At 44.5% G+C, this 13,740-nt stretch overlaps 1 protein-coding gene across 3 annotated transcripts in view; it reads right to left on the minus strand.

Annotated features, from left to right (window-relative positions):
- Positions 1-9,781, minus strand: part of LOC103897635 (annexin A8-like protein 1) — a 14,243-nt gene extending 4,462 nt beyond the window's left edge. Inside the window, exons 1-8 of one of the 3 annotated variants that reach the window (XM_009277730.1) lie at positions 9,742-9,781; positions 5,455-5,545; positions 5,094-5,188; positions 3,756-3,869; positions 2,808-2,898; positions 2,096-2,175; positions 1,408-1,467; positions 776-869 (exon numbers count right to left, since the gene is read on the minus strand). In XM_009277730.1, coding sequence (XP_009276005.1) covers positions 776-869; positions 1,408-1,467; positions 2,096-2,175; positions 2,808-2,898; positions 3,756-3,869; positions 5,094-5,188; positions 5,455-5,545; positions 9,742-9,762 — 646 coding nt within the window. In that variant the 5' untranslated portion in view covers positions 9,763-9,781. The remainder of the gene's footprint in view (positions 1-775; positions 870-1,407; positions 1,468-2,095; positions 2,176-2,807; positions 2,899-3,755; positions 3,870-5,093; positions 5,189-5,454; positions 5,546-9,741) is intronic. The other 2 variants (XM_009277732.1, XM_009277731.1) reach the window with 2 other exon arrangements.
- Positions 9,782-13,740: the final 3,959 nt, after the last annotated feature.

Here is a 13,740-nt window from a genome sequence, read left to right on the forward strand (position 1 = left end):
CTAGAGACCACTTTTTTTTTTTTTTCCCTAAGTGGTGCTGGGAGGTTAACTTTGAAACACAAGGGTGATCTGGCCTCCAGGGCCCAGAAAACAGCCTCAGAAGACCTCAGCTTGAAAAAGCTCAGGCATACCTGATCTATCACGAGCTAAATATATCAGTTTAGGTCCAGCTGATTTACACAGTACTTGATATGCTTAGATTCAGTGAACATAACAAAATCTGTTAGTCAGAGCCTTGGACTGCCTCAAAAGGCTTGAGATGACAAGGCCAGGTCTCTGCTGCACAGGGCAGTGGGGTGCTGAGGGCTCCCTTAGCTGGAGCTGGGCTAGTGTCTTCCTTCCCAGCAGCCTCTGATGCCCTCAGAAGAACCTGGGGCAGAAATGCAAGGTGCTTCTCCAGCACCGAATAACCAGCTACTTTTTTGGTGATTTTTCCCCAGAGGAACCCACATCCGAGGAGTCACGGGTCTGTCCACTGCATGCTCCTACCTGGTTAGAAAGGGACTCTCTCTCGCTCCTTGCATTTATAAAAACAGCTATACCATCCAGCCATCACCCCTGTATAAGGACTCCTAGATAAGCCATTTGATTTTCAGCAGCACTAAGTCTTCATGAGTTTTCACAAAAGCTGAAAACTGAGTGACCAAGGATTAGGAGACAGACTCAGGTACTTATTTCTGACCACCCACGTCTCCCATCTATAGCCCTATCTCTTCTTTTTGGCTAGAGTGATTTCTCATTTCGAAGGCTTGGGAGTATGGGCTCTGCTCCATACCTTTCAGCAAGTGTGTGGCACTCCTTGTGCACAAGATGGTGATGAACTGTATCTCATCAGTGCCCTTTATCTTCTCCCCAGCAGCATAGAGAGTCTGTAATTTAACATGTAATTGTTAGAGAGATGTTCTGTGTGTGCAGCTGGTAAAGGAACAGTTTGGCTTAAGGCACTGCTAGGGTAAAGGGGTTTGAAGTAACCTAAAACACTGCGTGAACTAGACTCTCCTAGAATGGTTGATTATGAAAACCCTTGACCGTGTCTTCTAGTCAAACTGGAGCAGTCACTAGCTCCACCCTTTCCAGCCCTCCTGCAGCAGCTGGAGCAGCCAACAATACTCTTGAGGTTTCTTCTCTATTCTTTGCTGTCCCACTCCACCATACCCATATACTTTCATGTATCAAAAGCAGCTGAGCCCAAGCCCAGCTCTCATCACTCGTCTTTGGAAGAGCAAGGCTCAGCAGTGCAGGCAAAACTGAAGAACCCCAAGTTGCTTCCGCTTGAAGACCACCCCTCCCCAAACTATTGTGGCTCCAACCCTCTGCTGGCCAGGACTCTACTGCCCACTGAAGCACTCTGAAGTTCAAGACTGGTGGGATGCAGGCGTATCACTGATCACAGGCATTTGATAGTACCTCTGCATCCTGGAGAGCCAGTGCTGTGTCCACGTAGAGAGTGGCATTGTCCCTCTCACCCTGTGAGAAAAAAAAAAGGAAGGTAACCATTTTGTCTCATGAAGATTCTTCCATATGTAAGGATCACAGCATACATTCTGGACAAAGATCAATTATCCTTCTCAGCTATCTACTTCTGCAGAGTACTCAAGCAGTAATGTTTCAGACAGCACAAGTGCTAACTCCTTCACTGAAAGGCACTGAAATCAATCATATGAAGCAGAGCCAAAAAATTGCTGTTATTCTGCTGCTAGGCAGGAAAATTCGGAAAACATGGTAGGATAAATGCATCTGAATGCACTCAGCATTGAGGGGACAGACCCTGGAAGAGTGGTGAATCATAGTTGAGGGGCACTGTTTTCCAAGACCCTTGTAGAGTGCAACGGCTTTACGCATATGTAAGAGTGAGGCGTCTCCCTGCAGCAGAGCTGACTGTAAGTTCCAGCCCTCTTACTGCTGCTAAGGGAGGGGGTTTCCCTGCTTCAGTCACATTGAAGGTGAAACACAGATCCAGTCCAAGTGACGTGTTTGTCTCTGCAGTGTATCTGGTGATCATGACTGTATTGCCTATTCTATTGCATGCCTTCTCCAAAAAGGAAGAGAAAAACGTGAAGATCTTTAAACCCTCATTTCTTTTCTCTAGCATTACCTGAAGAAGGCAAACCAGAATCTGTTCAAAGTAGCCACTTGTTTCCGATTTTATGTCTTCTTCCAGATCAGAACCGTATTCTACCCAAGGGAAAGAGAAGGACAAGGGAAGGATTTGTTATTTGGGTGTTATAGTCAGGATATTATCAGTCACCCAAAGACACACAATAGCCTGACACTAGTCAAGAAGTTTGCTAGGGAAAAAAACCAGGGCTGAGATCAACTCACACCCTCAGTGATACCCAGGTTGGCATTCGCATCCAACTGAGTCACTAATTCCACTGATGTCCAAGGCATAAACACATACTATATCTCTAACGTTACCTCTAAGGAACCAGAGAGATACCAACTATTTACAAATACACATTTGATAAATTCCCATCTAGAGTGTATTTAATGGGGAGAAAAAGCCAAGTGCATAGCTATAGTTTTGTTTGTGTTCTGACAATAGCCTGTGTGGCCAAGCTGAACCAAATTTGTGATTTGCTGACTTTTTCCTCTAGCTGGATGGAGAGTTAGAAAGGGATTTTCAAATTCTCTCAGCATAGCCATGTTCTGTTTGCCAGGCTGAAAGCAGAGTTAGGTTGCACCTTCTTGCTTTTAAAAATCCCATTTTCCTGCTGACAGTGCTAGTTGGTAACACCATTCCTGCTGTGCAGTCAGGCAGTCACACATTGCTCTGACCACACAAATCAGAGCCCCAGGCACTTTACCTTCTTTGTACGCCTTGATTATCTCTTTGATCTGCGCTTTTGTCCGGGATGCCAGGATCTCTATGATAACACCTTCACTTGTTCCTACGCCCTTTAATAGAAAACACAGTGGAGAAATAAAGGTGGAGAAAGGCATCTAGTCATGGAGTGTGATTTATTGCTAGAGAAGTATGGTCAAGTGAGGAGTCAGAATGCAGCAAAATGTTAGGCTGTATGCTGAGCTATGAGAAACTGTCAGGATGAAACCTGGAGACACAAAGCACATTTGGTTTGAATACGGTTTCTTTTACTGAGGTGTCTAATTCATAAAGGATGATTTTATATAATCCTGCACTTCTGCAATGCATTTCTGGATCTGGATCTTAGTGTAAAGAGGGATGTGGGGAGACCAATGCTTGGCTAGTCAGTCCATCTTTGTACCATCTTAATAGACCTCTCTGCATCTGAAACTTGAAAAGATACTGTATCAATAGGTAGGATCCCAGCCAACCCCAGCATGGCCCTCGCACCACCACTCCTTGATTTCTTAAAGGTTTCATGTCTCAGGTGGGGGCATCAGGGCAGTAGCTTTGTGTCATTGAGCTCCATTCACCAGAGGCACTGCAGAAAGCAGCAAAGAGATGTTTAACTGAAAACCGTCATCTGTGAACGTTCATTTCTTGCCAAAGCTGAGTTTAGTCTTGCTCTTGCCTTCCCCAGGCTCTGTGAGACGTGTATGTACAGAAACTCTCATACACCCCTAAATATTAAAGCATATAATGAAGATATAAATATTTTCCCCCAGATATGCATTAATAGCACAATTAACTATTTCTCAAAAGCTACTGCTAATAACAAACTTAGTCATGCAACAGTCCAGCTACTATAATTTGTGTTAATAAGCACAGTTACAGGAAATTAACACTGGATCCATGCTGCTCCTTAAACATCAGCATGCAATTCGCTTACCTTCATGGCATCATGGAGCTCCTTGGCATCATATTTGAACGGGGAGTACATGAGAGCTACAATGAGCCTCTCAAAGTCGCCACTCAGTTCAGACTTCAGGCTTTCAATCAGATCCTGTTAAACACGCACCACACAGTTACATAAAAAGCCTCAGAGGATCTCTTTACTGCCTAGTGCTGTTTCCATCCCCACCGCCTACAGCAATGAAGCGGAATGACAGTATTGTATTGACAGTTTATTAGAAAAGGTCCCGGGACTGAAAAAGGCACCTAACTCCAAAATGGGATTTGTCTAGATCCTTCCACGTTCCCTGTTGTCCCATTACTCAAGCTTCTCCCAGGTACTAATTAATTCTGCAGCAAAGTAGGGAAGATAAAAATCTTCCTCCACCCTGCTTTACTCAGCGAGCAGAACCAGGCAGCTGAAGGCCTTGAATTGAGCAAGGGATGTAGCTTCAGACAGGGCCAATTCCCAAAGCCTGCATATAAACATGCACCCAGGACTTTTGCAGAATCAGGCATGCAGTCTGTTTGAAGATAGACTTCAAACTTCCCTTTCACTATAATGCAGGTTTTTTCGGCTATGACTCACCCTGTTTTAGTGGGATGCAAACACTCTATTCATTGTCCCATACTTCCCCCCCATTTGCTTCCCTTTCTTAGGCCCTTGCATGGCAGTCCCTCTTCCAGCAAGGGTCATCGGAGACTCCTGTTTCTATGCTGACCCAAGAGCCTACATTGCTCTTTCCCAACACATTTCCTTCTTTCCCCCTCTAACTGTGACTCTCAGACAACTAGCTCCAGAGTACAGCTGGTGGAAGAGTTTGCTGGTGGAAGAGTTTTCCCAATAAAAGTAAGATTTTTATCAAAGAGAGAAGGATAGACACAGAAAAACATGGGTGTGGATAACCACAGTTTGTTTTCACTTTCAGAATTTCCAAACAAATGTAATGAAATAAACCTTCAAATTGAACTTTCTTTGGCATTTAAAAGGGCCCCAAACCAAACCAATATTTTACTCAAAATGCCACTTAGAAAGGTATGAATTTTTGATTTGATAAAAATTACATTTTAAGTTAAAATAGATTTTTTAAAAATATTTCCTGTCAAAATGCATTTTACCAAAAAAATTACAATCTTTGGGGGGGAACACCAGTTTTTCCAATGAAAATTTAGTTTCACACATTCACCCCAGGTCTTATAAATAAATATTGATCTACTCATTTGCAGAAGACCTGCATATAGTTTACACCACACTTGCAGGATGAACTGTACACCCATTTACTACATCCTGCATGCAGCGAAACAGTGACTGAATATGGCTTTGTTTTGGAAGAACCTTTCCAAACTGTCCTTTGAAGGATTTGGCAATCTGTTGACGCTGCATATTGCTCCTCTTGGTTAGGACATCAATTATAGCTTGTTCATCAGTCCCTGTGGAGAGCAACAATAAACCATAAACACAGTGCACAAAATAAGTTGAGACTAGTCCAAAATCCCATTTTAAGTATTTAGACAACCTTCCCTAGCTTATTGCCTTCATAATGTAGAATTTTAAGTATGTATTGAGGAAACTTTAATTTTTAATTTTCCACATTAAAAAATGTTATCTTTGGCTGCAATTTTCTTAAGGAGTGGCTTTCAACTGGGCAATTATAAGCAGAACATAGAATTTACGCATGTGGTTGGAGTCAACTCACCAAGCCCTTTCATGGCCTTGTACAGAGTCTGAGCATCAGGTGTGGGGTCAAAGTTTAAAGCACCTGTCACGGACTTGCCCTCTGCTTCACTCTGAAAGAAGAAGAAAAATATGGGACTTTTCACCACTGCTTTTCATCAGCTGAAGAAAAAGTATTTTGGAAAGTGAATTGGTATTACTCATTGCCTACGCATGGGGAAGGCACAGAAGAGTGGAGGGGTTCGTTCAAAGTGTCTCAGCAGAGCTCCGAAGAGAACACAAGTTTCCTGCCTCCAGCTGCCTCTACCAGCCTTCAGCTCCTGGCACAAACATGAAGTGCAAAGCATGACTGACACTGCTGCAACAGTCATTAGGTGCAGGCAGTCTGGTAGAAAGAGCTGAGTAGGCTAGACTTTCTTATTCACCCGTTAAATACAACACTTCATAACATGTATACTGCTATTAGGAACTGCATTTCTTGGTGGTTTGGTGCAGGGTAGTTTTTACCCATAGTTTTTAGATTTCATGGAATAGTCATCTCTCACAGACCATTTTTCTAGGTAGCAACTTTATTCTCCTGCTGCTGCTTCACTTGTGCACAGCCGATTTCAAGAAGGAAGTATCTCCGCTGGAAGGATTTGGGCCAAGAGACTACTTTGAAGGAAGACATCCATCTGGAGAAGTGCAGGTTTGATGTTCTCCCCTGAACCAAGGGCCAACTGCACAGGAATCCTCCAGACAGACCCCTAAGGCACTGCCAGTGCTAGAGTCCCAGGACAGAAAGACACACCGACACTTATTCCAGTCACCACAAGGTAGTGGGGCCATCAACCAGAACCCAGGCTTAAGAGCTTGAATTTAACAAAAGCTGTTAGTCAAGGGACTGGCTTGAATATATTGATGCATCTCTAACAATAAGGTCCTATCAACAGGGGAGTACATGAGTGGTTATTCATAGAGAGTCATAACCACTTTATTCCAATAATGGACAGAATTTTCTCTTCCTTAGCAGCAGAGAGATTTAAGTTGCCCCAGGAAACTACTATGTTCCCATAAATTTACTTGCAGGGATATGGTTAATATCGAACTAATGATATCAGTATGACTTGACGGATTTTTCAATGGGGGTGGCCTCAGAGTCAGATAAAAAGCACCTTCAAATCAGAGCTTACAGACCCAAAAGAATTGCTATGGTTATCCCATCTGACTTGCATAACACAGACCACCAGGTGCCACCCAGCAGCCTCCTGCTATGGTGCAAATCCCTTCTGCTCTTATCTCCTGTGCTAAAGAGGGCTCTACCCCTCTTCTAGAGTCTCATCGAAGTCCTCCCCAGAGAAAAAGCCTTCAAGCAATCCTTGCCAGGTAGAAAAGCTTGTGGAAATTCCCTTCAGGACCTGCATTCCTGGTTTTTAATGAGAGGCTGGAAGGTTAACGGCTGCGTGCTCAGGAGTGCCTGTCAACAAATGCCAGGTCTAGCCTAGCACCACAGCTGAAGCATACCCACACTGTGCTGCACAGATGCTCAGGCTGGCTCTGAGCAAACCAGCTCAGGTGTCCTTGTTGAGTTCTTCACCGGTAGATGTAGCTGGCACACGTTTGCATGCTGGCCCCTTTGCCAGCCAAGCTCTGGGCTTGGCAAGCAAGCAAGAGGCAATGATGAGTAGCAAGAGAGGCAGTATGTTCATCAGTCAGGAAGATCTGGAAGAGGTCTTCAGTTTGCAGAAGTTTGCTTTACAGCCAGCACAGAGACAGACTCTTGTGCTACCATACCCTGCTCCCAGCAGAGAGAGCAGCTGCAGAGTGGACAGCGTCAACAGAAAGCTACATCTAGTAAGAAGTTTCAAGTCCCAATGACCACTGAGCAGCAAATTTAGGGCTGTGGTGAAGCTGTCACTGCAGAAAGAGCAATGACAGACTAAAGCATTGCCACCCCCAAAGGTTTGTCACCGGTCTGGAACAGGAGGTTTGGCTGAGCTGGTAGGACCATTGCAAGCGCTCCTTTTCTGCACCCTTTGAAGTCAGCCAGCACCATCACAACTGCCCTGGAAAGCAGGTTACGCTCAACCATCTGATTTTGCTCTGAGAAAGATGGACACTCCTCTCTACCAGCATACAAGGGCTCATGTGAAAGAAACACTCTGGACCTGTGCCTGGTGACTCAGGGAAAGAGGGAGTACAAAGCTGAGCTTTCATTTGGAGGCAGCAGAAACAACTTAAACAATAGTCTTTTTTTGGTACTAATTCCAATAAACGTTTACAGCCCATCCTGGCTCAAGTAGCACGCTCATGACTCACTCATACACTTCATTCTCCGTGTATTTAATTGTTCCAGCACAGGTACAATCACAACAGGTTTCCAGAGTAACCCTGTTCAGTTTGGTCTTGTTTCCCAGATTGATCCTACAATTACCTAACTGAAACTACTCAAGGCATCTGTGTAACGCCTATGTGAAGACGAATAATTGGCACAAAAGCAATGGAATCAGTGTACCTTACAGCTGATGCTCTGAAAAGTTTTACCTATAAATGAAGGGGAAGGGAATTAAAAGTTTTCCTACCAAAATATTTTCAAACCTAAACAGTAGTTTATTGAAAAGCTGGAATTTGGGGACAGGTAGGGTTACTGGTTTTTTTCAGTGGAATGTTTAAAAAAAAAATTTCACATTTTTTTCATTCTATTTGCTTTTGAACTCCATTTTTACGAAGGGTTTGGAAAACTAAAACAATTTTCTACCATCCTTCTTTTGCCCTCTCATCTTCTCTTCATGCCTCCACCACCTACAACACCAACAGGTAAGAGATTGCTAGAGCTTTCAAGGGCCTTTCTCCTTCTCCTTTTCTCACTCTAAGTTCTCAAAAGATTTCCAGCTTGGGGGCATGGGGTGGAACAGATCAGCAGAAAGGGAAAAATTAAAGTCAGAGCTACTCCAAGCTTTGGAAAAAGTCCGTTTTACTGTACTAAACTTCCAAAAGGAAATAGGGAGGCAGAGGGAGGTCAGCAGAAAGGAAGGTCACAATTTTAATCTTTCTGGGGGGAAAAGAAAAAAAGTCATGATACGTTTTGAGATCAGGGAAGTTGCCTATCTGAAGTTTGTCTGAAGGAAAGCAGGAATCAGCTCAGTATTCCCCAACCCCCAAGGTGTTTTGTTTCTCCGGTTCCCACCCCTCTGTTGCAAAATCATAACCGAGAACCTGAAAAATGGTCATGTTCATGCAAAGTGGTTTCTCACTCCCTGATGATGTATTGCACCTGAGGTAACACAATACACTGCAAGACAGCTCTCCTACACTTCCCAAGCACCTTTGCCGGCACGTGGCAGCAGAAGCCCCTTTAAGGCCCCCTGCTCAGGTCACCCCTTGCACAGGCTGCTGAAACATGAAGCCTTCTTCACAACCAGGCAGAAGGGGAACACAAATCTTTCCAAAGACGACATGAAAGGAGCCAAGAGAAAGCCTGTGCGCTACTAGCAGTGGAGGTGGGCAAGGGACTGGGCTGGGAAAGAGGACTTCTCTACCAGTATTCCTCCATCACATGTCTCCAGCAGGTCTCTTCTAGGCCTTGGCTTATAGGCATCTGGAGGTAAAGTCCGGGGGTACACCTGGCCTTCCACATAGGCTCATGGGAGAGCTGCCATCGATGGCAACAGAGCTATGCACGTCACCAGAGCTGCCCCCTGCCTGGCCTGAGCCGTACCCTGGAGGCTGCCTCAGCACACCCCACGAGCATCCCCCCCATCCTGCCACATTCCTCCCAAAGCCACAAAAGTTTAAGAGAGACATACACAGTGTTTCTGGCTCCTAGCAGATAGACAGGGTGTCTAAGCCCACATCATCGTTGCAATATTAAAAACCCCGAAGGAAAAAGACACTGCGGCTTGACCACATCTCCTTCCATGACCACAGTCTGCCAGCACAACTTGGGAACAAAACGGGGACAGGCCAGTGCCCTGCACTCACTGCCACAAGAGAGGGGAGCAGATGAAGAGCCTGCAGCTTTCAGACCTAATGCAGACCCCAGCTGTGTTACTTTGCTGCTCCCCAATACTGTCTCCCCATGTACAAAGGCACACAAACACCCCCTGCACTCAACTGAAGGACCAGGGAGAGTCTGCTTTTCTTCTTAAAGCCAGCAATCACATTAACACCTTCCTTAATCAAGGTTTTGGAAGTGCTAAAAGCTATTTTATAGTTAGAAAAATCAGTAAATAGGTCTGGCTGTTTTTTAAAGGGAAACATTTCATTCCCACACAGTGCCTGATGCAACTTATAAGTCAAGGTGTCTTACTTTAGTATTTCCTCTACTTACCCAGGCCTTCCACCATGCCATTCTGGTCTCAGTAGTGATACCTGGGTCTGTTGGTGAAGAAAACCACACGTATCACACTTCACGGTTAGCGAAACTGAGATTTGAAGGGGGTGGAGGGAGAAGAGAAAGAACGAAAGAAAAGTTCTTTTCAATAAACTTACCACAAGAAAATTGGAATAACTGTACTCCTCAGGAGGCTTATTTCCTCTGGAAGCTGCAAAATGTAACTGGCCTCTCTGTGCTGGGAACACACAGGTATAAACCATCCTTATCTACAAATTCCACGGGGCAACGCCCTCAGACATGACTCAACCTGTTTTTTCACATATGATCTCACAGGGAGAGATCAAGTTGCTTAATAAATGAGGCTTCCTTTGTGAGGAGCCCTACATTCAACCCCTTGACTAAAGCTCATTGTAATTTTTCCACTGCTTCTCCCCACACACACCCTTCCCCGCTAACATTTTGGCCTCTGGCACCAACACAATGTGCAAATTACAACCAGGTAATTTCTTGGCATAAAACTCCACTGAGACTTGGTGAGTTCTGCTACAACAGAATAAGCCACTCACTCATTATTACCGACTCTTTCTACCTCTGGAACACAGCAAAACAGGACTCTAGAAACTTAACAAGCCCTCCTCTACCTCCCTTCCTTCAAAAAAGCTTATTTAAAAAAAACAAACAAACAAACCCCAACCAACAAACACAGCCACACCCCACACCATACATGCCCTACATCTTACAGTAAAGCTCAATAAAGCAGCAGACTGTACAGAGACTTGGGAGGTCCCCCCAGTCCCATACCTAGACTTGCATGGCATCAGTCAAGAAGTATCTCTAGGCTAACATAGGACCAGCACATTTAAGGCTAACAACTTTCAGTAATGCCAACCCCAGCAAAGTTGTCATAGGGCTTGCACTAGCTGCTGTGACATGTTAAGGCTTAGGAGTACAGTGTGAATTTTTTTTTTTTTCCCCCTTTTTGTGTTTGTTTTAGAAAGAGCTGAACAGCTCTTAATGCTTTAATTTGGAGAAATGCTTCTGTGAAATCAGCCGAAATATCTTATGGTTGTAGCAATATTTTCCTGTCTAGACTTTTGTCAGAATCCACCCGTGCCAACTTTTATTTATTTATTGTAAATGGAAAGCTGCCCTGATGGAAACGTTCCCACCAGCTATATCTTAACCCTTGCTATATAGCAGCTTTGCCCCCTCTCACATTTACAGACCCACATGGGATGCTGGGTAAACACCAAACTATGGACCTCTCTTATTTCCTTCCCACACACGGCTATTTCACTTAACCCAGCAGGGTCCCCCATGGCCTGGGAAGCTGCCCTGGCTATTCCCAAGAGAACGAGTTGTGCCAGCTGCTCCTGCCTCAAACGCATCCATCATATGGCAAGTTGTGAAGGAGGAGGCATTACCCTTGGCATAAAAAGCATGCCGCTAGGGTCTGCACTGGCTTGGTTTCTAGCCATGTTTGACAGGCAAGTTTATCAACAGCACACAGCAAGGGGAGTTCATGAGCAGTCCTTCGTTCCTCCTCCTCCTCCTGGGGGTAAGGTGGATTTGCAAGCAGGGTGGATTTGCTTTTGCTGGATCCCATGGCTGTGCCTGGCTGGCTACATATGCTTTTTCCCTGTGTTGGGGTTTAATTGGGTCAGCTTGCCATGGACGTCAGCTTTCTTGAGGACTTCAAGGACAAAGAAGCCCTTCTAGACAGAAAATCAGAGTCACAGCAAACAGCTGTAGGTCACAGAGGGGAGCAGAGACCAAACCAGACAGAAAATGGGAAAAAGCCCAAGTGATCATTCTTGCCAGCATGAACTAAAAAGGCTGTGAAGGGACATAACAGGAGATTTTAATGCAGAGAAACACTGGCCAGATTTTAAGAAATCAATATGGATGGGCTAGGAAAGGTCTGGAGAACCTGAACCCTGCAGCAAGACTCAGCAGTGCTGCACAGTCTTACTACAGACCAGAGCAGTCAGCACTCACAGGCCAGTGGAGCAGGAGGCAGACACTACAGTCCAATATCCCTTTTGCTTGCGCAGATGCTGTTAAACTGAGCAGCTTTAAACATGAACAGACTCATCTTCACTACAGTTTTTGTCCCTCCCTTAACACACTCGCTGTGTATGTGAGGGAGCTTATCCATCATTCAGGTACTTTACTACTGTGTACCAGAGAGACACACACATCTTTTACAGCAGCAGTAAGCGATGTAAGGCACAACCTCACATATAGCTCGGTGATTACCCTCAGGAACATGCAAAACTTCAGAAGAGGGGCAGAAGATGATGCACAGGTTCTCCCAAGCCTCACTGTCTCACCCCCCACCAAGAGACCTTTTTTCATCTCAGGTAACACTCCATTTTGGAAAGTGAACTCCAAATGCACTAACAAGACTGTCAATAGAAACTCTGCCCAACATCCTATTGAAGTGGTTAGAACTTGACTCAGACAGTGATCCTGTTTGCTTGTACTGTGGGGTACTGTGCTACCCCACAAAATACAGTCATCTTTCAGCTATCTACAAAATGGTTACCTGGGCAGTAGGTCAATTGTGCTGTGGGTACAGACACCTGTAAAGTGTCTCCACAGTAAATCTTTCTCAAGCCTCATCTGCAGGCCTCCTCTAGGCTTTCAGAGAGCCCCTGCTCCTGCCAATATGGCCAGCACAGCCATCAGCCAGCAAGAGTGGGCAGAAACCTCCAGCAGAAGAAGCACATGCACCATAATCAGGTTTGGTTCGTGGGTTTTTAAACCATTTCGTCCAAATCAGTTTTCAGCTAGACAAAATGAAGAAGCTACCAGGGTATTTTGCTTTTCTTGACTCCGCCCTTGGGACTTTCCAAGCTTGAATCAGTGACATTGGAGCTGCCCCTGATATATACTCAACCAGTGTAAGGAAAGTTTTAAAAGAAATCACAAGCAAGATTTTGCTCAACCTTTTTCAAACCCCCAAAATATTTAAGGCACAAAGTAAAGGTGCTGATAGCCTTAAAAAGTGCATTACTGGCATTGCTTCACAAAGCTTTTGCCACCCATTAAGCTCTGACTACTCTGTTTTAGGTCAAATGAGAGCAGTCTAAAGGATACTCTGATTTAGACTGAGGGTGACTAAAGTCTTCTAGGGTACACAGGCAGCCCTCTTTTCCCCTTTCCCATCTGTAGGTTGGTAATGTCTGGCCCTGTGCCTGGCAAGTTTCAGGCCAGGAGCAGACTGCTTTGGAACATGAAAGCTTATGGAAACCAGGTTCTCAACTGCTCAGCAGTTTCACTTACTCCATGGCTTTCACCTCTATTAGAACTTTTTCAAGCCTAACAAGAACAGCACGGCCCATTGGTAATTTCACCCCAAAGTTTGTATTTGTTTGTTTTTTCAGCCAGGAACTTTGAAATCAAGTGGAATCACTCTGGAAACAACAGACCAAACACACAGATACTTTTATGCAAAGTGATAATCTGATGAATCATATAACATAACTACTTAAATTTGAGGAAATCAGAGCTCACCCCTCAGACCAAACAGGAGAGAGGTATTCTGTTACAAGGCTAAAAGCTTAATAACTTTCTCCAATCCAGCCTGTAAGTAATACCATGTAGAACTGTAGCTCTGATGAGGAGACGGTTCAGCAAACTGCAGAATTTTCTTGTATACATAAAAGAAATCACCAAACTCATGCAGTACTATGCTTTCCAGGCCTGGACACAACCTCCTTGCTTACAAGTCTTTTACCTCTACACGCATTATTAACAACATCTTTCATTGCCTTCCAGTGACTTACACCAGTTTCTTGCCCCAGCAGCTGCTGTGTTTGCAGACTGGCTTGCACTCTCTCACTGTGCAAACTACTCTAGTTTCATCCTGCATATTTTAAGGCATTGTGCAAACAAGTCCAGAGACCACTACCTTCTGCTTCTACTACTCCCCCTTTTTTTTTTTTTTTTTTTTTTCCCCTTTTATTCCTTATTAAATTGATTCAAGCA

The sequence above is a fragment of the Aptenodytes forsteri genome, unplaced genomic scaffold (assembly GCF_000699145.1).
Source record: "Aptenodytes forsteri isolate BGI_AS27 unplaced genomic scaffold, ASM69914v1 Scaffold15, whole genome shotgun sequence".
NCBI classification, from domain to species: Eukaryota; Metazoa; Chordata; class Aves; order Sphenisciformes; family Spheniscidae; genus Aptenodytes; species Aptenodytes forsteri.